The sequence below is a fragment of the Balaenoptera borealis genome, assembly GCF_965194805.1.
Source record: "Balaenoptera borealis genome assembly, chromosome: 13".
NCBI classification, from domain to species: Eukaryota; Metazoa; Chordata; class Mammalia; order Artiodactyla; family Balaenopteridae; genus Balaenoptera; species Balaenoptera borealis.
Window position 1 is genome coordinate 99286325 of NC_138870.1, and position 23917 is coordinate 99310241.

Here is a 23917-nt window from a genome sequence, read left to right on the forward strand (position 1 = left end):
TATATATTAGTGTATACATGTCAATCCCAATCTCCCAGTTCATCCCACCACCACCTCCCCCCCGCCAGCTTTCCCCCCTTGGTGTCTGTACGTTTGTTCTCTATGTCTGTATCTCTATTTCTGCCTTGCAAACTGGTTCATCTGTACCATTTTTCTAGATTCCACATATATGCGTTAATATACAATATTTGTTTTTCTCTTTCTGAATTACTTCACTCTATGACAGTCTCTAGATCCATCCACGTCTCTACAAATGACCCAATTTCGTTCCTTTTTATGGCTGAGTAATATTCCATTGTATATATGTACCACCTCTTCTTTATCCATTCATCTGTCGATGGGCATTTAGGTTGCTTCCATGACCTGGCTATTGTAAATAGTGCTGCAATGAACATTGGGGTGCATGTGTCTTTTTGAATTATGGTTTTCTCTGGGTATATGCCCAGTAGTGGAATTGCTGGGTCATATGGTAATTCTATTTTTAGTTTTTTAAGGACCCTCCATACTGTTCTCCATAGTGGCTGTATCAATTTACATTCCCACCAACAGTGCAAGAGGGTTTCCTTTTCTCCACACCCTCCCCAGCATTTGTTGTTTGTAGATTTTCTGATGATGCCCATTCTAACTGGTGTGAGGTGATACCTCACTGTAGTTTTGATTTGCATTTCTCTAATAATTAGTGATGTTGAGCAGCTTTTCATGTGCCTCTTGGCCATCTGTATGTCTTCTTTGGAGAAATGTCTATTTAGGTCTTCTGCCCATTTTTTGATTGGGTTGTTTGTTTTTTTAATATTGAGCTGCATGAGCTGTTTATATATTTTGGAGATTAATCCTTTGTCTGTTGATTCATTTGCAAATATTTCTCCCATTCTGAGGGTTGTCTTTTCGTCTTGTTTATAGTTTCCTTTGCTTTGCAAAAGCTTTGAAGTTTCATTAGGTCCCATTTGTTTATTTTTGTTTTTATTTCCATTACTCTAGGAGGTGGATCAAAAAAGATCTTGCTGTGATTTATGTCAAAGAGTGTTCTTCCTATGTTTTCCTCTAAGAGTTTTATAGTGCCGGTCTTACATTTAGGTCTTTAATCCATTTTTAGTTTATTTTTGTGTATAGTGTTAGGTAGTGTTCTAATTTCATTCTTTTACATGTAGCTGTCCAGTTTTCTCATCACCACTTATTGAAGAGACTATCTTTTCTCCATTGTATATCCTTGCCTCCTTTGTCACAAATTAGTTGACCATAGGTGCATGGGTTTATATCTGGGCTTTCTATCCTGTTCCATTGATCTGTATTTCTGTTTTTGTGCCAATACCATATTGTCTTGATTACTGTAGTCTTAATTCTTTTTTATTCTTTTTCCTTTGTTGTCCTCTGACTGGGTAATTTTAAAGTTCCTGTTTTTGAATTCACAGATTTTTTTCTCCTGATTGCTCCATTCTGCTGGTCATTGATGCTCTCTATTGCATTTTGCATTTCATTCATTGTATTCTTCAGCTCCAAAATTTCTGTTTGGTTCTTTTTTAAAATGATTTATCTCTTTGTTAAACTTCTCATTTTATTCATGTATAATTTTCCTGATTTTGTTGAATTGCCTTTCTGTGTTTTCTTGTAGCTCGTTGAGCTTCCTTAAAACAGCTATTTTGAATTCTTTGTCAGGTAAACTGCAGATCTCCATGTCTTTGAGGTCAGTTACTAGAAGATTGTTGTGATCCTTTGGTAGTGTCATGTTTCCTTGATTTATCACGTTCCTTGGAGTCTCACATTTTTGTCTTCACACTTGCAGTAGCGGGCACCTTCTCCAATTTTCACTAACTGACTTTAGGAGAGAAATCCCTACCATCAGTCCTGCTAGAGATTCTGAGGCTTTCTCAGACCATCTATGGATACACCTCCACCATGCTTCTTGCTCCCTCTTGTGGCAGAATTCTTAAGCTTGTTTACCTTCTCTTGATCCTGCAACACACCAAGCCAGGTGCTGACAGCCTCCCTTTTGTTTTCCCAAGGGCTGAGCTAAAGCTCAAGTGTGTGGTCTCTCCCTCGCCTGCAGACTCAGGCTGGCTTTCTACATATGCTCACAAACTGTCTGCCAAAGCTCACTCTCACCACCATCAGGAGTGTGCACAGAGAGCTGGCCACAGGGTAGGGGTGTGAGTGGGTGAGGCACACGGAGCACTGGAGGTGCCTACAGGCCAGGTGGGGGGATCTGCAAGCAAGGTGTCCCCAGCAGCTCCTGGGCAGGCTCCTTGGAGTCTGCAGCACAGTTAGTAGGATCTGCATCCTTTAATGCCCTCCAAGAGTCCTATCTGCCACTCTCCCAGCCTTTCCCCACCCCCGCATCAGCCAGCTCACGACTCCGTACTCTGGATGGAGTGAGAGAGAAAATGTGCCTCTTTGGCAATGTCCCACGCAGCTGGGGAAGTCAGGTGCGCACTGGCATGCTTCACTTTCCCCTGTGGGAGAAATCAACGGCCAAGAACGTCTCACCCGGTACTGAGCTGTGCTGCCTTGGGGGAGGGGTGATGTGGGTAAAATCAAACTCTTCCTCTTTTCCTCTCCAATGTGTCCAGACCTCTATTTTCTTTCTCCAGTGGTGTGCTGGAACTTCTCCACTGGAAACCTGGACTTCCACAAAGACTCGTTCATCTGTGGGTGATTTTTTTTTTAAATAAATTTATTTATTTATTTTTGGCTGTGTTGGGTCTTAGTTTCTGTGTGAGGGCTTTCTCCAGTTGCGGCGAGCGGGGGCCACTCTTCATCGCGGTGCGCGGGCCTCTCACTATCGCGACCTCTCTTGTTGCGGAGCACAGGCTCCAGACGCGCAGGCTCAGTAGTTGTGGCTCACGGGCCTAGTTGCTCCGCGGCATGTGGGATCTTCCCAGACCAGGGCTCGAACCCGTGTCCCCTGCACCAGCAGGCAGACTCCCAACCACTGCGCCACCGGGGAAGCCCAGGGTGATTGTCTTAAGACATTGTTCTCCAGGGTCTCCTACACTGTGGCTGAGAGGGGCTGGAGCCGGTTCACAGGCCACTGCAGGGTCTCCAGCCAGGACCGAGGTCCGCATGCCTATTACCTGATGCACGGGTGGGTGAGACTTCTCCTGGGTCTCTTGGCACATGGTGCTGGATCCAACAGGTGCTACAAGGCACTTCTGTCTGTGGATGGATGCCAAATTGTTGTTGAGTGCAGGGATATGTGAGGGCTGTCTTATTCAGCCATGTTGCTGACGTCACTCCACTTGAAACATTCTTACTCTTTACCCTGAATATCCAACTGACAGATGATATTCTTCTCCCCCTCTTCTTGTTCACCCTTTCATGGATGGGAATGATCTGGGAAAGAGTGAGGATGGCTCTATTCCTGGAGCCATCTGATTGGGTAAAGACGGCAGAAAAGTTTGGATAACATTGAATGGGAGAAAGGGAATATTACAAGATTGTACTGCATTTTATCAGGAGTCTGGAAAAAGAAGGAAATAGAGCAAGAATCATTAATGGGAAGCTGACATCTGACTCTGATATATCTGATACACACAATCACCAGTAGTGGTAGAGAAGATGTCCATTCCTAATGACACCCAGTTCCATCCTTCTTCATTCCTTCTCTTGGGCATCCCAGGGCTGGAAGATGTGCACGTCTGGATTGGATTCCCCTTTTGTGTATACTGTTGCTTTCCTGAGGAATGCTGCTGTCTGTAATCCAGACTGAGCGTATTCTCCATGAGCTCATGTACTGTATTCTAGCCATGTTGGACTCTTATTGACCTGGACTTTTTCACAGCCACCATCCCTAAAATGCTGGGCATCTTCTGGTTCACTCTCAGGGATATATATATATATATATATATATATATATAGTAAAAAACACAACACAGTTTATCTTCTTAACCATTTTTAAGTGTACACTGCAGTACTGTTAACTATACTCACATTGTTGTGCAATGGATCTCTAGAACTTTTTCATTTCGCAAAACTGAAACTCTATACCCATTGAACTCCCATTTCCCTCTCCCCCAAACCCCTGCCAACTATCATCCTACTTTCTGTGTCTATAGACTACTTTAGATACCTCATATAAATGGAATCATATAGTATTTGTTTTTTTGTGACTGGCTTATTTCACTTAGCCTAATATCCTCATGCGGCAGTTCTTTATTTTTGTGGTTGAATAATATTCCATTGTATGGTGAACCACATTTTGTTTATTCATTAATCAGTTGGAGGACATTTAGGTTGTTTCCACTTTTTGGCTGTTATGAACAATGTTGCTATCAACATCTGTGTATAAGGTTTTGTGTAGACGTTATGTTTTCACTTTTTTTGGGTACATACCTAGATGTGGAACTGCTGGGTCATGTGGTAACCCTGCTTAACCATTTGAGGAATTGCCAGACCATTTCCCACAGTAGCTGTACCAGTTTTACATTCCTACCAGCAGCATATGAGCATATGAGGGGTTCCAATTTCTCCACATCCTTGCTAACACTTATATTATCTGACTCTTCTAGCCACCCTTTTGGGTGTGAAGTGGTATCTCAGTTGTTTTTATTTGCATTTCCCTAATGGTTAGTGATGTTGAGCATTGGCCATTTGCATATCTTCCTTGGAAAAATGTCTATTCAGATCCTTTGCCCAGTTTAAAATTAGGCTGTCTTTTTACTGAGTTATGAGTTATTTATATATTTTAAATACAAGTCCCTTATCAGATATATGAATTGCAGATATTTTCTCCTGTTGTGTGGGTTGTCTTTTCACTCTTTTTAATATAGGCAAATCACAGCTATTAATTTCCCTCTGGTCACTACTTTGACTCCATAAGTTTTGGTATGTTCTGTTTTAGTATTTTTGGTGTTGTGTACTTGTCTTCATTCATCTCAAAGTATATTCCCTTGTATGTGATGAGTCACTTCTGTCTTGCTTTCAAAATTCTCCCTTTGTCTTCTGAGAGTTTGATTATGATGTGTCTAGGTACGGATCTCTTTGACTTTATCCTACTGGTAGTTTGTTGAGCTTTTTTGATGTATAGATTAATATTGGTCATCAAATATGCAAAGTTTTGAGCCATCATTTCTTCAAATATTCTTTCTGCCCTTTCTCGTCCCCTTATATCTATGCTGCATGGTGTGTCATAGGTCTCTGAGCCTCTGTTAATTTTTCTTCATTTTCCTTTTTATTCCTTGGATAGGTTAATTTCAACGGACCTATCTTCAATTTTGCTGATTTTTTTCTGCTTGGTCATGTCTGCTGAGCCCCTCTAGTGAAATTTTTATCTCAGTTATTGTACTTTTCAACTCTAGAATTTCTATTTGGTTCCTTTCTATAAGTTGTCTCTTTACTGATAGTCTCTATCTGGTGAGACACCATTCTTATCTCCTCTAGTTCTTTAGACATGGTTTCCTTTAGCTCTTTGAACATATTTTAAATAGCTGACTTAAAATCTGGTACTAGGGTAAGTTAAAAACTCTAAAAAGCTTTCTGTTCTTACCAAGATTCTACTGTCTTTCTTGACTGAACACTCTCTGGGTTACTGAAAGCCTTTGGTTAATTTCCAGAGTTTAAAGTTGATTCTGATTATATATGGCAGATTTTTCATTGGTCTTATAGAGAGAGCAAACTTTCGGTGGTTCTTATGGGACCATTTTTGTTGACCCTTTGCTTGGATTTTGATTCAAATAAACTATGGAAAAATATTTTTGAAACAACTGGTGGGAGTCCCCTGGTGGCCACATGGGTGAGGATTCCAGACTTTCACTGCTGTGGCCCGGGTTCAGTCCCTGGTCTGAGAACTGAGATCCCACAAGCTGTAGGGTGCAGCCAAACAAACAAACAAACAAAACAAACAAACAAAAAACCAACACAGCTGGCAAAAACTGAACACAGACTGGTTATCAGATTAAAAATTTTATTTTGTTGGAAAAGAAAATTGTATATTCAAGACCCTATTATCTGTTAGAGCTACATAGAGGTGGTTAGAGTTTTCTTTGATTTGCTCTCAAATACTCCAGCTTACATGCAAAAAAAGTATGTGTGGGAGGAGAGATATGAAATAATGGCACATGTTGATGGTTGTTGGATCTGGGTGATGGGTACATGGAGGTTCACTTACCATTTTATTTTTATGTTCAAACATTTCTATAATAAAATGTATTTTAAAAAACAGAAGGGGTACCCTTGGGTCCAGACAAGGCTGCCTTGAACTGGGAAAAATTAATTTAGTCCCATACTGGCCTTGGGCGGAAGGGAGTAAAACAATGTCCTGCAAGACAGAGTGTGCGTTAAGAGAATAAAGGCTAACGTGATAGAACCAGTCAGGTACCCTCAGGATAAAGTCATACAGCAAGTAAAGACATGTAACTATCTCTGTGTCTGGGAGGCAAAGGAATTGACTGGTCAAATCCATGCTGGTCCTTGGCCCCAGCTCCCAAGTCTGGTGGTCTCCACCACATCCCGGGGGGGTGGAAAAGATTTCTTTCCTGGGGCTAGCAAAAGGAGTGTTCCTGCCCGAAACCATTCCTCTTGGCTTGAACAGCACTATGACCAAGACCCGAAGCTGGAGCTATGCATAGGGTGACAGACCTCAAAGGGCAGAGGCCTGGGATGAAGTAGGCTTCTGTCCTAAGTGACCCACAGCCTCAAGACACCAACTGGGGAAAGGGAGCTTCCTCTGATGACCCCAGACTCAATCAGTGAAGCTCCAGAAATCTTAAATTACACTATAAAATTTACGTTTGTGAGTTCTTTATAACATACTCCAAATACAACGACCTTAAACCCTGAGGGAGGGAACATGGGAGATCCACCCAGAAGAGTTCCCACAGGGCAGGATCATGCAAAGCCTGAGGTACTGGGCACTCCCACATTCAAAGCACAAGGAGAACTTACCTAGCCTGGTCTGCTGCCAGCTTTCCAAAGGGGAACAAGAGCCACTAGGGAAGACAGGTGCCCTGAGGCCGTAGCTAAAAAGAGGGCTTGGGAAATAGGAACCAAAGGAAGGCAGTCAAGAACGTGCCATTCTTTAATACCCCTTTCCCTAGGAGGAGGAGCAGGATATATATTTTAAGACACAAAGAGCCCCTGGACCTTTCTTTGGACATAGCTGGGGGATTTGAAACTCCTCTGCAGCCAGGTTAGGAGAGGAGAAACTAAGGGAGGAGCTGGGGGCACTGGTGGGCAGAGGACAAGCTATACAAGCCCTGTGGGAGAAAGGCAGAGCTGACTGCCCTCGGCTGCACCCAGCCCAGGAGCGTCACTGCGCGAAGCCCTGTCAGAAAGGGGGAGAGGAGCTGAAAGAGGCCGAAGACAGTAACACAACGTTCCTTAGCAGGTCAAGGGCCTTTCACTGTGCAGCAGAGGGGCTGCTGAGTGGGGGCAGTGGCTGGCAGACCCTGTAACATCTGAATGGGGTGGGGAAGAGGGCCTGGGACCATCACTAGTCCGCCTCACTGTGCTGTTACCACCACCATGATGCTGGGCACAGCAGGGATAACCGGGGTGGGACGCAAGCCTGGCACGGCCAGAAGTACAATCTGCAGGTCGCTGTGGAATGAGGGGCCAGAAGAGGCCATACATCTTCCATGTGAGGTGAAATCTGAAACCAGCACCTTGTGTAGTGCCACCCAGAGTCCCCCACCTGACCAGCCCATGGCCCCAGGTCCATATTACAACTACTTGACTAAAGAATAGCTTTATTGGTGACCCGAAGGAACCAAGGTCACTCTCAGGCAGTGTCAGCCTATAAGGCCTTCTCCGGGCAGGAAAGTCAATCACATAATTCATGGGACTTCCCGACAAGAGGTCAGAGCTCCACTCCTAATTTTAAGAAAATTCCAAATCCTGATTTCAGAGTCAGTAAAAAGAAGGTCAGAGACTAGAATCCTGACAAGTATCGGTGCCTCTGCCTATGGGGGCTGGGGAGGCTGGCCGAGTTGTTCAGCAACATCCGTGGGGCTGTACAGATGAGGTAGAGGCCAGAAAGGCCACAGGAAGTCTCCCGAAGGCAAGTTTCCAAGAGAGCTCACACTTGTGCAGGGCGTAGAACCCGGCCCTGAGATTGCACTTTGGGTCTGATGGGTAGCAGAGGACCCCACCTACTGGCCCTCAGCACGTGGAACCTCCGTGGTCTGGGCTCAGTGGTGCTGCCACAGCCTGTCACACGTCCCAGCTCCTCACTGCTGGGGCGTCCCCAGCTTCCTGATAGGATACAGGTACCACATCACCACCCCGGAAGGGTTGATGATCAATGTGAAGTTGGTTTTATCCTGGAGGCCACTGATGATGTCACCTGTGTAGACGTTCTGGGCCTGCAGGGGGGAGGACAGCATTATGCCACCCTAAGAATGGCTGCACAGGGACAACCCCCCACCCGCCAGCCAAGGGGATGTAAGAGCCTGGACTTTGGCCTGTGTTGAGCCTCCAGCATGCCCTACAGAAGTGGGAGCCTGAGTCCCCATCACTTCCCCTCTGGCAAAGCCAACAGATGCCCAAGTACTGGCAGTGGTGAGGGCCCAGCCCACCAAGAACCTGAGAAATGTGCCAGCAAGACTGAAGAGGGGAAACACGCGGCCTCAGGGGCTGACGGGACTCATTTACACACGGTAGTTCGTTTGTGTAGCTTGAAAACACCAGTGCAGAGCACAGCACCAGCCAGAGGACCCAAGGCCCACGGCTTAGGGGACGGTGTGTGAGTGAAGGGGCCCCTGTGTGCGTGAGGACCCAGCAACACCCTCAGGGAAACCCAAAGCGCTGCAGGTAGCAGGGCGCTCACCTCATACACCTTGGAGCTGGAGAAGTTCAGCCGGGCGAGGGAGGTCCAGTAGTGATACGGCATATCTGTCCTGCGGCTGAAGAAGACTATGGCGCTGGCCTCATTGGCCAGGGGCCGCACGTACACTTCAATGTGGGATTTCTCCTGGGCGCAGAAGATGGCTACTGGCTGGGGTCCCTGCTCATCAGGCCCTGAAGCTCCCTTCCCAACCCTCCCTTGAGCTCTGGGTCTCGCCAGCCCACAGTTCCGTGTCAGGCAGAAGCTTGGAGGGGAAACCACAGCCCTCCAGCACCCAACTCGTCTAACTCCACCTTCCTTTCTTCCTTCCCTGACTCAGCAGATGCTCCCCGACACTTACTCTGTGCCAGGCCCCAGGCCAGGACACAGATAAATGCTGCATGAGGTCTTGCCTCAGAGAGCTTACAGGATTACGGGAGAGACAGACGTGGACAGCCCCTGGCACCGTCCAGTTAGAACGATGAGCTCTGCCCTGAGCAGCCAGGAGGGTGAAGCCACAGCCTCCAGAAGGCCCCTGGGCCTGGCTCCACCATCAGCCCCTCTGGCAGGATTAGTTATCACCTCTGGGCATCACCAGTTCAGCAGGTGCCTTCTATATTGGTGTAGATTTCCTTTTACTAGAGAGGCAAGGATCTGGGCAACGAGCACAAGCTTTGAGGTTACACTATTGGCATCTAGTCCTGTTGTACCACTTACCAATTGTGTGGCCTTGGTATAAAGTTACTGAGACTCTTCAAGTCTAAGTTTCCTCATTTGTAAAACAGGGAAGGAGCATCGACCTTCTGAGAAAATCTATCTAGAATGTCTAGCACACAGTAGGTGCTCAACAACTAGTATACACTAGAACTAGTTAGTAGTTGTCCTCCATGGCTCAAACAACTCCTAAACTCTGAAGGCAAGCCCTAGTTCTCTGCCAGCCCTCACAGACTTGTGCAGAAGTCTTGCAGTTCCAAACCGAGGGGCCACACTGATCCCGTGTGCACCTGTGGTGATGTCTCCCTTCCCCAAATCCCACGAGCTGTCCTGCTCTGGCCCTGCTCTTACCCAGGGAAGTGAGGGACAGTCGAAGCAGCTCCCAGTAGAGACTTCGACTGAATGCAACTACGAGGGATTGAGCGGATTTCAGAGGCCCAGTCCCGACCCCTGAACCTCTGGCCTGCAGACTTGTTTCCAGGGGAGCCCAGTCTCTCAGCCTCCCTTCCTTGCTCCCACACCCCCAGTACCTTGAGAATCCTGCGTCCTTGGATGCCTAAGGGATCCTGGTTGATTTTGATCATGAGTGGATTCTGCAGAATGTCCATGTTCTGGGCGGAGATGGTACGCAGGTCCGTGGACATGAAGAGGGGGGCCGCCAGCACCGTCCACAGGGCCATCTGGGCCCGGGCTTGCTCGAAGCTGAGGCCAAAGTTCCCAATGAGCAACTGGGGGCAGAAAAGAGGATTGCTCAGCTCTGCCCTCTTCAGGGCGGTGGGCGTGCGGACCAACCCTAAACTTGTAGCAAGAGAAGACAGAGATGGGGGAGGACGGCCAGGTGTGGGTCCTGGTTCTGCAAACACCATTCCCCAGCAGCGTGGCCTTGGGGTGGGTCAGGTCACTTTTCAGAGCCTCAGGTTTCTTCTTCCATCAAGAATATAGGGGTGATAATATGCTCTGACCATGTCACAGGTTGTTCAGAGGATCCAATGGATCCTGTTGCCAAAAGCGTTTATAAACTGGAATATGCAAGTCAAGAAATACAGCCAGGATGGTAGTAAACCAGACCTGGACAGAGTCTTTGCTCCTGCCACTAGCCACCCACCTGCCCTAACGACAGCTGACTACACCAATGGGCACTCCTGTCCCCAGGGCAACCAATACACCAACAGGACACAAACGATTATTGCTAACTCAACACTGTTGTGTACTTAGTGACACCAATTTAACTAAGCACTGTATATGTGCCAAACCATGCCAAGCATTTAAAGGGTCATCCTTTTGGGGACTTCCCTGGTGGTCCAGCAGTTAGGACTCCTTGCTCCCACTGCAGGGGGAGCGGGTTTGATCCCTGGTCAGGGAACTAAGATCCCGCATGCCGTGTGGCATGGCCAAAAAATAAAATAATTTTTAAAAAAGTACTTGGCCCTGGGCCTGGTGCCTAGTAGGTCAGTGAAGGTCAGCTCCCCCCCAACCCCAGGAAGCTGAGTCCTGTTTGCAATATCAGCCATGCGCTGGCCTAAAAAAAAAATAAAACAGGGGCTTCCCTTGTGGCACAGTGGTTGAGAGTCTGCCTGCCGATGCAGGGGACACGGGTTCGAGCCCTGGTCTGGGAGGATCCCGCGTGCCGCGGAGCGGCTAGGCCCGTGAGCCACAACTGCTGAGCCTGTGCGTCTGGAGCCTATGCTCCGCAGCAGGAGAGGCCGCAATAGTGAGAAGCCCGCGCACCGCGATGAAGAGTGGCCCCCACTTGCCGCAACTAGAGAAAAGCCCTCGCACAGAAACAAAGACCCAACACAGCCAAAAATAATAAATAAATAAATAATTTTAAAAAAATAAAATAAAATAAAATAAAAACAAAGGGTCCTTTGAACCCTCAAAACAACCCTATATATATAGTAGCTACTATTATTATTTCCATTTTCCAATTGACAAAGCTGAGTCACAGAAAAAATTAAGTCACGTGCCCAAGGTAAGCGGCAGAGCTGGAGCTGGAACTCTAAAGCAGGTCAATTTCTGTTTCTCCAGGCACCTCTCCATCTGGCCTAGTATTTGTAATTATTATAATCATCACTGACAGTAAATACTCGTAGACTAAATGAAGAGATAGCTATAAAACTGTAAGATAAATTGCAAAGAAATTTAAGTGATCAGGGCTATGAGTGAGGTAGGTATGAGAGGCCAGTTCTGCCTGTGGAGAGTAACACTACGGAGCATTGAAAGAGGGGTCAGAGGCAGACCTGGCAAAGCGTCTAAGGAGGGAATGGCAAGAGAGTGTGGACTGTTTGTGATCTTCACCCTACGGAGGAATAGTGTCTTACACAAGAGTCACTACAGATCAAGTTTCAAGACACATCAGAACCGCCTGGGAAGACTGTTAACAATGGGCATTCCCAGGCCCTCTCTGAACATTCTGAGCCAAGAGGTGGGGTGGGGCCCTGGGAACAGAATTGTAAGCCCCCAAGGCAAGTCCAGCACGGCTGGTTCAAGGACACGTTTCTGAGATGCTGATCTAGAACCTGGCAATGAGCATCCAGGAAGACAGCATAGGGCAGTGGGCCTTGGGCCATCCCCCTCCATGCTGGTACCATGTCTGGGTCGTTCCAGTGCCCAGGGCCTGCCACCGGCTGCAGAATGTCCTGGTGGGTCACAAACCAGTCCAGGATGGAGAGCACGCTCCTCCAGGAGTCCTGGATGTCGTCATAGTTGCGCCAGAGGTTGCAGATGTCCGCCAGCAGAGTGTAGTTCACCTGGATTTGGGGGGAAGGCAGAGTCCAACAGCAGAGTCACACTCTGCTGCCTGGGGCCCTGCACAGGGGCTGGGGAGCCTCAGCAGGAGACACAGAGGGTAGGGAAGGGGGAAGAGAACAGACCTTGAGCATGTTCAGGATGAGGAAGGCCTCGGAGGGAGTGGCTCTGCTCTGGGGCTGCCCAGGCCTCTCCTCCATGCGCGCTGGTGCCAGAAGCCTACCCCTCCCTCTCATGCCAGCTGGGGCCAAGCCCAGGGTATGGACCCAGGCTGGTGTACTCATAACCTTCCCTACCACACACCCACCTCCGTGTTCTCTCAGTGAGTCCCACCCTCTGCCAGGGTTCTCCCTCCAGTCTGCAAGTCTGATTCCACCCTTTCTAGCACCCTACATGCTGAAGGGTCCCTGGTGAGATGCCCACAAGGCCTTTCAGAGGCTAGGCCCCGCCTGCCTGGCCTCACCAGCCTTCTGGATCTCCTAGCCTACTCGGCAAAACCCAGGATTCTGACTGCTTGTTGGGTGCTGTGTCAGCACATGACATATGGTTCCCATGCCTTGGATACCCATCCCTTCAGCCCACCTGACAAGTGTCTCCTCTAAGACCCTGGGCTGCCTCAGGCCCCCTCAGGTACTTATGACCCTTTCCTAGACCTACAAATCAGCATGTGAGCAACTATGATGAGACGAGCCCTGACTGCACAGAAGGCCAGGATTCCTGGGTATGAGGAGCATTGCACAGAATGGGTGCACAGAACGGCTTACCTGTGGGGGGAGGCCCCCTTCGTAGGCTGGCCAACTGCAGGAGAAGGCGATGGGGCGGCCTGTGGCATTCAGGGCAGCAGCCATCTTGGGGTACCCTGGAGAAGTCCAACCCTCACGTTTTAGGATGAAGAGACACAAGATGAAATCTGGGGCCTCAGCCCAAACCTCCCACCAAATGGGAGGAAACTACGGTTCAAGGAGGTGCTTCCCCTGTACCCAGAGCTGCAAACACTTCCCGGGTAGGGCATGGTACCATCCCATCTTTAGGGAGTCTGGGAGCCAAGATCCCCCTAGGCCCTGGGTGAAGGGAATTGGGAAACGCTACCCCCTAGGGACCATACAGACAGATGGGCACTGCGGGGCCCTCCATGGCCACCCCTCCCTGTCTACCTCATGGCCCCCAGCCAGTTGTGGGACCCACCCTCGGCCCGTTCCTCGGGGGTTGAGAAGCAGCCATCCAGCTTCAGCATGTCCACCTTCCACTTGGCGAAGGTTTGAGCATCCTGGACCACCTTGTCTAGCGTGGTGCCTGGGTAACCCATGCAGGTGAAGTTGCCCATGTCCCCGTAGATGCCCAGCTTCAGGCCCAGGGAATGAGCCTGTGGGGGGTTGAGAACACACTGGGCTCAGGCAGGACCTCAAGGAGCCGCCTCCCAGGCATATCTGACCAGGCCCCATTAAAACCTTCAATGATGGGACTTCCCTGGTGACGCAGTGGTTAAGAATCTGCCTGCCAATGCAGGGGACACGGGTTCGAGCCCTGGTCCCGGAAGATCCCACATGCTGCGGAGCAATTAAGCCAGCCCGTGAGCCACAACTACTGAGCCCGCATGCCACAAGTACTGAAGCTCACGAGCCTAGAGCCCGCACTCTGCAACAAGAGAAGCCACCACAATGAGAAGCCTGCGCACCCAACAAAGAGTAGCCCCCGCTCACCGCAACTAGAGAAAGCCTGCACACAGCAACGAAGACCCAACGCAGCCAAAAATAAATTAATTAATTTAAAATAATAAATAAATAAATAAATACATACATACATACATACATACATACATACATACATACCTTCAATGACTCCCTAAAGCCCAAAGGAAAGGGTCTCAGTTTGCTGGCCTGGCCTCTGCCAACCATGATACTTCCCCTCCCTCCAACACACACACCTTGCATGGGCTGTTTCTGGCCTCTAAGCATTTGCTTCTGCCATTCCCTCTGCCTTGAATGCCATCTCTCCGGTATCAGCTCAAGAATTGCTTCCTCCAGAGAACCTTCCTGAAATCCCAGGCTGAATAAGATGTCCTTCCTTGCTCTCACCCACTACAGTGGGTCAAAACTACCTGTCCATGAATCTATTTCCTCCACCAGACTGTGAGTTCTCAAGCAGGGATTATAGAAATGAGCCCTAAGTCGGATGGGGTGGAAAGAGTGGTCTGGCCCCCAGGCCAAGGGGCAGGGCTGGGGTGGGGCTCACATAGTCTGCCAGGAAGGCCATGCCGTTGGGGAAGCGCTTGGGATCAGGCACCAGGTTGCCTTTGGCGTCACGTCCACCAATCCAGCAGTCATCGATGTTAAGGTATACGTAGCCCAGGTCCCGCCATCCATCCTGTGCCAGCCGGTCAGCCATCTCCATGAAGAGCCGCTCACTGGCGAGGGGTAGGGGACAGGGCTGCTCAGTGGCCCAGCACAGGCCTAACCTTAACCCCACCCCACCTTCCTCAGAGCTTTTCAAACTTCTTAGATGCTCTGAGTGTGAATCCGGCCTACAAGTACCATGGCCTTGCTGTCAGCTGAAGACTAAGCCAGGTAACAAGTGTAAGGGATACCAAGGATTATGTCATGAGCCATGAGCAGGGTAGAGCAAGAGGAGTGATTTGGCCCCCAAGCCAAGAAGCAGGACTGGGCCAGTGGGAAGCACGTGGGGTCTGGCCTGGCTCTTAACTGTTCTCTCCTTTCCATTATCTCAGGGGCTGCATCTACCACAGGGTCCCTGCCCCACAGGCCTGAGGTCACCACAGAGGCCCCAAGCTGGTCATGAAGCTGAGTGTCAGAGGTCTCAAAAGTCACCTCTGGTTGCTTTCTCTCTGGGATGGGGGGCTCTAACCCTGCCCTCTTTCCTAGCTGACCCCCACTCCCTGCTCCCACTCTGTGAGGGCCCTAGGCAAGCCTGTCGGGTGGTGCAGACCCTACTCACCTGATGCAGTTCTTTGGGTCCTCGTTACAGTCAGTGTTGCAGCGGAAGCGTTCCCAGGCCAGCCAGCCCATGGGTGGCCTCCGCAGGAGCCCATTCTCCAGAACCAGCACCTGGGCCACCAAGGCCAGCAAGAGCACTGCAGCGGGTTGGAAGGATAACTGTGAGTGGCTCCTATAGCTCCAGCCCTCACCCCACCCCATCCATATGTTGCCCAGCCCTGCAGAGGCTGCTGGCCTGCGCATTAGGGGAAGTAGACTCTCGCGCTTCAGGTGGAATGGGCTCTTCCTGCAACTCCTGGCTCCAGGAGTGCTGTGAGTGGGCCAGACGGTGCCTGGGGTGGGGCGATGTGTTTGAGGCCCAGATTCCCACTGTGCTGTTACCACAGCAGTGCTGGAATCATCAAAAACTAACACCTGAGGTCATATTCTTTCTACACCCTGACCAGCTCCTCCCACTCCATTCACACAGAACTTGACAGTACACTGTAGCCAGGTCTCCTGAGTCCCATCCAGGGCTCTTTGTTCTCCAGAGACACCCAAGAGGCTTCAGAAGGGCTTAAGAGGTCAGCTGGTTGGACCTGCACCCAGCCAGCTCACTTTCCCTCTAGGGCCTCAGTTTCTTTATCTGCAAGATGGAATCACTGTACTGACTTTACAGGGCTGTTCTCATTACATGTTGATGTTAATAAGATAGGGCCTCTGTGCTTTGGGGTAGAGGGGGTGAGCAGGGAAGAGGCCCCTTTGGAGGGGAACTGATTCCTAGGTGGGGAGCACCTCCTCCTTTCCTGGCCCACTTCCAAGAATGAGAGAGGAACATGTCTCCCCACACACCCACATCAGGGAAGGAGGCCCAGACACCACAGGACTGGAACTTCCTCCAGGTAGCTCCCACCCCCAACTGGTCACCTACCCTCCCAAAGCCACCCCCGTCCGTGTAGGTACCTGTCTTCAGCAACATCGCTCTGGACTCAGCGTCTCAGGACCTGACCAGATCTGCTCTGCTTTTACCAGCTTTATATGTTGGGCTTTGGAAGCTAAGAAACGTTAGAAAAGCACTGGGGTCACTACTGCCTGGCTAGCCCTGCAGCCCTTAACCTTGGGTGTGGATCCCACACTGGGTCCCCACGCCCTCTCACAGCTCCGCCCCCCCCCCAGCCATCACTTCCCCGAGCCTGGGTTCTTCCTGAGGAAATACTAAACAAGGCATCTTGGACGTTAGACCGCACCCTCTCTGCACTGCTGGGAACCCCGAGCGCCCAAGGGCGGCCCTCTGCCAGACTGGGGTCAGAGAGAGGCAGCGACAGGCTCGAGGACGCCCAGGAAGAACGGAAGCGGCGGGCCGGGACCAGGCTCCGCATTCCCTCCGAGTCTGGGTTGCCGCCCCTCGTCCCCAAAGACCGCAGGCCCAGCGGCCCAGCACGGGGACCCCAACCAGAGTCGTCCACATTTGACACTCACCCCTTCCAACTCCCGCGGAACTGCCGCCTGCCTCGGTCTCCGGAACCAGCCACCACCTCAGTCACCTGATTCGCCTCTGGCGTTCCAGAAGGGCGGGGCCTCACTGCGGCTAACCTTCCCCGGAGAACCTAACAGAATCCCCCTAGCAACGTCCCGCCCCGCCCTCTACCGGCCCAGTAAGCCCTCGGAACCTCCCAAAGCCCCACCTCCTTCGAGCTCCGGCTCTGCGCGCCCCCGAGGCAGGCACGAGCCAACCGCGGCTTCACGTGAAGCTAGTCCTTTCACCTCTGCTGGGTTCCCTGAAGGCGAGGATAGTGCACTGTAGATGACGCTCAATAAATAGCTGTGGCGTGAATACCTGCTGAGGGCTTTTTTAAGAAAAATGGGAGAATGCCCTGAAGCAGGGCCCGTAGTAAGCCGCTCACAAACAGTAGTGGAAGATGAATAGGCACCACGAGGAGGATGGGTGGGAGAAAGCAAACCAGGTGGAGGACACAGCTCTTTCAAAGCCAGGAGACCCTCCTTCCCTACCTGACACTTGGACCACCCATTATTCTTATCCAGGCACTTTGCATATTCCTTCCTCTTTCATTCATCAAATACTTATTGAGCAACCGCTAGGTACCAAGCACTTCATTCTTGGCACCTTCACTTGGATGATCACTGGGCATCTCAAACATAACTGGCCCCAGACACCTGCCACTTCCATATCTCAGGTAATGGCAACTCTCCTTCCAGGTGCTCAGGCCAAAACGTTGGAGTCCTCCTTGCCTCCTCTTTCCCTCACTCCCTACATCCAACCTCTCTGCAAACCTTGCACTCTCTACCTTTAAAACCCATCCTGAATTTGGCCACCTCTCTCTACTCTCCCAGCCCCCATCACATCTTGCCTGGATTACTCCAGCAGCCTCCTCACCGGTCTGCTTCCACCCACATTTATTCTCTCCTTAGCAGCCAGAGAAATCCTTTAAAACAGGGGTCCTCAACCCTCGGGCCGCGGACCGGTATCGGTCTACGGGCTGTTAGGAACCAGGACGCACAGCAGGAGGTGAGCGGCGGGCAAGCATGTGAAGCTTCATCTGCCGCTCCCTGTCTCTCGCATTGCCGCCTGAACCATCCCCCCACCGCCCCCGCTCCCCACTTCCGTGGGTAAATTGTCTTCCGCGAAACCGGTCCCTGGTGACAAAAAGGTTGGGGACCGCTGCTTTAAAACATAGCTCAAGACCGTGTTCATTTCAGCCTGGAGTATCAGCTCTCGCAGATTTACAAAGCCCCAAGCCGCACATTCTGACCCCACCTCCTGCTGCTCCTCCCTGCCCCCTCCCCGCCCTTGCAGTTCCTCAAACACAACAGGCCTCTGGGCCGTTGCACTAGCTGTTCCATCTGCCTGGAATACTCTTCCTCCAGATTTTGGCACGACTGGCTCCCTCATTTCCTTCAAGTATTTCCCAAATGTCACCTTCTCAGTGAGCCCTACCCTGACCATTCTTTTTAAAATTGCAACCACCCTACTCCCCCAACTCCCAGTCTCCTTGCCCCTGCTCTGTATTTTCCACAAAATTTATTGCCTTCTAACACATTTATTATGGTTTCTATTTTTTATTTATTTATTTTATTTTTTGGCTGCCTTGGGTCTTCCTTGCTGTGGGCAGGCTTTCTCTAGTTGTGTCGAGCGGGGGCTACTCTTCATTGCGGTGCACGGGCTTCTCATTGTGGTGGCTTCTCTTGTTGCAGAGCATGGGCTCTAGGCGCGCAGGCTTCAGTAGTTGTGGCTCGCGGGCTCAGTAGTTGTGGTGCACTGGCTTAGTTGCTCTGCGGCATGTGGGATCTTCCCGGACCAGGTCTCAAACCCATGTCCCCTGCATTGGCAGGTGGATTCTTAACCACTGCGCCACCAGGGAAGCCCATGGTTTCTATTATTAACTGAATAAAAGTTAATGGGGGAGACATAATAAACAGGAAATAAAAGCATGAATGTAGGGAAGCTTTTTTTATAAGTGCTATAATGAAAATACAACCCAGGGATGTGACAGAGACCTGCAGGTAGGCTACTTTCTCATGGCCAGGGAGGGGACATTTGAGCTGAGACCTAAATGATGTGAAGGAGCCCTGAGGAGTTAGAGCCGAGGGGTAGGGTTGAGAAGGAAGAGCATTCTAGGCTGCAGGAACTGCAAGGGCAGAACTCTGACGCGGGAACCAGCAAATTCATGGGCAGATGTTCTGAGCTCACCGGTTTCCAGGGCTGTTGGGAAACCCTAGCCTCCTGCGTTTGGTTGTGCACTCCTGAAACCTTCACTGCAGGCCTAGCTGTCGACTGACTCCAGGCAGAGTCTGGCCGCTGAAGTTGCGTTTCAGGCCGGCGGGAGTGGCGGAAGCAGAAATGGATAATCCCCAGAAGCAGAGGCCCGGCGACTCCAGGGGCCGGGTTGGGTGGCTGGGAAGCTGGGCCGGGCCTCGCGGGCTGGATAGGAGCCCGCCCAGAGGAGGCGTCTGGGCCGAGGCCGTCCCAGGCTTGGCTCTGCGGGAGAAGTGGGCCGGGCGGGGAGAGGGGGACTGGAGGGGGGAAGGGAAGGTCTCCGAGTTCTCTGGGAGGTGGACTGGGTCCGAGGGCCCCGGACGGCCTGAGGTGGGACTCTGCGTTCGAGGCCTCCCGCCACTGACCAGCACTGTGGCTCAGGCGGGTCACGGCCTGTCGGGCCTCAGTTTCCCTCGGGCATGGATCGCGGGGCGGCTTCGCGGATCGCGAGGCCTAGTGAGTCGTGGGCGGGGAGGGGCGGGGGCGGTAACTCGAGCCGCCCAACCGGGGTCTTTCGCTCCCGTGGCCAAGTTAGCGGCGCGGGCGGAGGCGTGGGGTCCCGAGCCGGAATCGCCCCTGGCCGCGGCCGCAGCCCACCCCGCGGGTCGCCCTCCTGGGCTTCGGGGGCGCGGAGGTGAGAGCGGGCCCGGCGGGCTCGGGAGGAGGCGGCCTCCGGGAGGGCGTGGCCCGCGGGGACGTGGCGGGACAGCTCCGTGCGCGATGGGGAAACCGAGGCGGCAGCCGCACCCGGAGTCTGCGGCGCTCGCCGAGGAGTTCCTGGTGAGGCCACCCTGTTTCAGGGCGACAGCGGGTTAGGGGCTCACGGCGGTGGCCACCGGCCAGTGGGTCCCACGCCCCAGCCCGCCGCTCCTCTAACAAAAGAATTCAGAAAAACGCGGTGCACCGGCTTCCCGCCGGGGTTGAAGTCCGGGCCTCGCATCCCCGGAGCGGGGAGGTGGGTAGGAGAAGACGCCTGTCCCTGTGAGGGGGTGCGGAGACAGTTCGGTGGGCTTCGGATCCCCTCTCCGCGCCCCGGAGCTGAGGCCACTCCTCGAGGAAACATCTGTGTTCTCCCCCTCCTTCTCCTCGACCACCATCGGAGACTGGCCCCTCCCCATCTCAGGACCCTGCTTGCTTCACTCCATAGCCCTTGTCAAGACCGGTCCTTACGTTATTATTTAATTAATTTTAAAATTCACTAATTATTATTTATTTTTGTCTTTTTTTTTTACAGCGTGTCTCCCCCGCTGAAATGTAGGCTTCAGGAGGGAGAGACTTTATTTTGTCCACTGTTGTAGTCACAGTTATTTTAACAAATCCTTTCAGAGGGCCTTCCCAAGCCCTGCAAGGGGCTGGATATTGGGGGTTCCACTGGGAGCCAAGCCCAGTCCTGCCCTAGACTTTCTGGGGCTGGGGACAGCAGTGTAAACACAAAGGAGATCATTGCGGGATGAAGGAAATGAAAACAGAAGTGAGGGGGTGCTAGTTGGGTCACCTTAGATCAGACCACCTTGGTGATCAGGACAGGCCTCTCAGATTACGTTACTTAAAGACCACAAATAAACTGTGACAAGTGCTAGAAGGGAAAAGCAAGAAGCTATGAGGGCATTTAACTCTGACCTAGCATTAGAGGGCAGGGCAATGAGGTCTGAAGAGTGATGATCAGGACAATGGGACTCAGCTCCTTAAATTGCTCATAAGTGCAGGGCCTGGGTGGTCCCGTGATGGTGGTGGTGGTGGTGGGGCGATTATCAGGGGTCAGGGAAAGCTTCCTGGAGGAGGTGGTGGTTTCATTTGGCCCCAAAGCCTGAGTAGGAGCTTTCATCCTTTAGGATGGGTTGACTGGGTTTGAGAATTCTTTTGCAGGTGCCCCGGAAACCACGTGGTCAAAGGGCTGAGCCGTGTGGCCAGACAAGAGAGGCCCCTGCCCCTGCCCAGTGAGCTCTGCTGGTAAGTGGGTCATTGCCAAGACTTGCCCCCAAAGGGTGTGAGGGAATCAGGAGACCAAGCTCCGCTTCTCACTGGCCATGTGACCGTGGGCAGTTCACCTTCACTGTCCTGACCTCAGTTTTCTGTGAGTCAGGAGGACAGTTGGATGAGATGCCACTTGTGACCTATGGGGCACCAACGTTCATTGGTTGAGGTTGATCCTACTCAATCATGCCCTGTGTTTGTACTTCGCTCTTATTTACTGAGCAGGTCCCTGTCTGAACCCACACTGATGGAGGAATGAGGCAGGCCTGCCCCACCCCAGCCCTATCTGGCCCTGAAGGCTACTAAAGGACAGCTGTGCCATTAACAAATGAAAGGCCAGCAGGGGTCCACGGGGGTCACAGAAACCCTGGATGTTTGGCTTCAGGGTTGGAGCTAAGGGGCCCTCAGATTAGGGGATGGTTTAATTAAGCACGATGGTTTTTATGAGTTTGGGGTCCATTTCAGCTCAGCTGATGACTTTTCCTTTGGGTTTTAAACAGCTGTGTCAAAGCCCTGCCATACCTCCTGGTCTGATACAGTCGCATTATCCTTTTCTCTGAGTCCTCTGATGTCCAGTTTTTTGCATGATCCTCACAACAGCGCTTTGAGAGAAAAGGCAGGGGAGACTAGCCCATTTCACAGAGGAAAACACTGAGAGCCTCAGGGCACAGCAAGTGAGAAGAGCCCACAGGCCTGGGGCCCAGGTCTTTCCAGAGCCAGTGCTCTTTTTCCCACAGGGGCACAAGGGCTGCCTCCCTCTCTGATCTGTCTCCACCTCTCTCACCTCACAGTTCTTATGGGAGCCATGAAGCTGAACGAGAGGAGTGTGGCCCACTACGCCCTGAGCGACTCCCCAGCAGACCACGCAGGCTTCCTGCGCACTTGGGGGGGCGCAGGGACTCCACCCACCCCCAGTGGCACTGGCCGAAGGTGCTGGTTTGTCCTTAAAGGCAACCTGCTGTTCTCCTTTGAGAGTCGAGAGGGCCGGGCCCCACTGAGCCTAGTGGTGCTGGAGGGCTGCACAGTGGAGTTGGCCGAGGCTCCCGTGCCTGAAGAGTTTGCCTTTGCCATCCGCTTCGACGCCCCTGGAGTGCGCCCACACCTGCTCGCGGCAGATGGGCCAGCGGCCCAGGAGGCCTGGGTGAAGGCACTGTCCAGGGCAAGCTTTGGCTACATGCGCCTGGTGGTGCGTGAGCTGGAGAGCCAGTTGCGTGATGCCCGCCACAGCCTGGACCTGCATCGCCACTCATCCTGGAAGGCCATTCCCAGCCGCTGTAAGCCCCAGGCTCCTGACCACTGGTCTCTTGGCCTGGCGAATGGTCACTCCCTCTCCAGAGATTGCAGCCCTATGGGCTTGGTGGAAGAAGGGGTCAGCAGGCCAGCAGGGCGGGGCTTGGCCGAGTGGGAGTTGCAGGGCCCTGCCAGCCTCCTCCTAGGCAGGAGGCAGAGCCCTGTGTCCCCGGAGACCTCCTGCTTCTCTACTCTGCATGACTGGTATGGCCAGGAGATTATGGAGCTGAGGCGGGCGTGGCTGCAGAGTGCCCAGGGAGCCAGCCAGACTGCGAGGAACAAGATAGGCCCTGAGCCTGGGCCCTTCGGGTTCAGCCCTTGTCCTGCTGGTCAGGACACCAGGGCCAGTGCTTTTTCAAGAGTTTAATGTTTACTGGTTTCTGAAGTTGCTGTTGGATGTGAGTTCTCCCCTTCCTGCTTTTTAGGCTTGCTCCAGGTTCCAAATCCACCCTTACGCCTAGAGGGGACTGAGGAATCATTAACTTTCAACCCCTTTATTTCCTGAGGGCCAGAGAGGAGAGGTGGCTTGCTCAGCAGGCACAGACCTAGGTCTCCTGACTCTGCCCCTCTCTCAGGGGATATTAATGAAATGGAGGAAGTGGGGAATATTACATGACCACAGACCGCTCTGCCTTTCACCTACACACGATTCTACAGACACAATTTCCAACATGGGGAATCTTGTATAAATACCAGAAGTTGACTGCAGTGTTGGCTTGAGGGACTGATACTGTCAGAAAAAGTGGGTTTACTGTGTTATGGGGGTTTCTGGGGCCCGGCTCATCCTGAGTGATGAGAAGATTGGGCATGGGACCCCCACTCTGCAATTTGGACAGGACCCTTTGAAGGGAGAGGGCACTTAGCCAGTCAAGAGGGATTTATCCTGCTCCGAAAGTGTTAGGGCCCCATCTTCTTTCCCTGGCTGCCCTGTCAACAGACAGTGCTTGGTCATTGCCCCAGGAGGGCCAGTAGCTTTTATATGTCAGCAGAAATCCTTCCTGTACTCTGTCCTCAGCTGCCGAGTAGGAAGCTGAAGTGGGGAGGCAGTGAGGCTCCCTGGGAAAGCCAGTTTCTTACTTTGGTTTTCAGTCCTGGGCATTCTAGGAGCTTGGGCACAGGATTCCTGGCACCCTGTGATAAACTCTTCTGTCTTGGCTGGACTCCCAGAGAGATGTTCCTGATCCTGAAACCCCCTAGGAACTCGTTCACAGTCTTGCTCGGCACCCAGTGTGTACCTGCCAAGATCCTCTTGTTCCTACTCTCACCAGCATGGCACCAAGCATTTGCTTTATTGATTGTTCTGAGAGGAAAAGTGGCTGGTTGGACAGAGCCAGAGGCCAGATCAGCCTGATAGCCTAGGGGTGTGGTGGCAGAGGCTGGATGGAAGATGCAGAGCCTGGTCCAGTCATCCCCCTACTCCAATATACACAGTCTCCCCCTTCTTAGCCTCTCTCCCTTACTGGGGCCTTGGACAGCCTGAGCTTGAGGCTTGGGCTCAGAGCCTCTTAAGTCCAGGAGGCTGACATGCCGTCCAGGGTCCTGGACCAGTTCCTAGGAAGCCAGGCCTGTTTCCCAAGAAGAGGGGCCACCTTCCCAGCCCTGTATGGGAGCCCCACGGCCCCGATGCGTCTTGTTTTATACACAGACACTATGGGCTTTTTGTTATCTTTCCTATTGTTACAGTGCTTTTTATACGATTAAAACATTATGGTTTTTTATTACTTATTTTGG

At 51.7% G+C, this 23917-nt stretch overlaps 2 protein-coding genes across 4 annotated transcripts; one reads left to right on the forward strand and one right to left on the reverse strand.

The window, feature by feature from the left end:
- Positions 1–7662: 7662 nt before the first annotated feature.
- On the reverse strand, positions 7663–17426 carry NAGA (alpha-N-acetylgalactosaminidase). Of its 3 annotated transcripts, none has more exons than XM_082351440.1 (10): positions 16833–17426; positions 16111–16202; positions 15170–15305; positions 14450–14621; positions 13403–13580; positions 12982–13076; positions 12058–12219; positions 10000–10197; positions 8759–8902; positions 7663–8294 (listed from the first exon to the last, which is right to left on the reverse strand). In XM_082351440.1, the coding sequence occupies exons 2-10, from the start codon at positions 16124–16126 to the stop codon at positions 8160–8162; spliced, it is 1236 nt and encodes a 411-aa protein (XP_082207566.1). In that variant the 5' UTR covers positions 16127–16202; positions 16833–17426; the 3' UTR covers positions 7663–8159. The 3 variants fall into 3 exon arrangements, with proteins under 3 accessions (XP_082207566.1, XP_082207565.1, XP_082207567.1); XM_082351439.1 differs by lacking the exon at positions 16833–17426 and adding an exon at positions 16627–16783; XM_082351441.1 differs by lacking the exon at positions 16833–17426 and adding an exon at positions 16658–16679.
- A 1609-nt stretch (positions 17427–19035) lies between these two features.
- PHETA2 (PH domain containing endocytic trafficking adaptor 2) lies at positions 19036–23911 on the forward strand. The gene is given in 4 exon segments (XM_082349696.1): positions 19036–19378; positions 20789–20872; positions 21688–22452; positions 22455–23911. Coding segments are annotated over 2 exon segments (786 nt in total). The 5' UTR covers positions 19036–19378; positions 20789–20872; positions 21688–21692; the 3' UTR covers positions 22481–23911.
- The last annotated feature ends 6 nt before the right edge of the window (positions 23912–23917 follow it).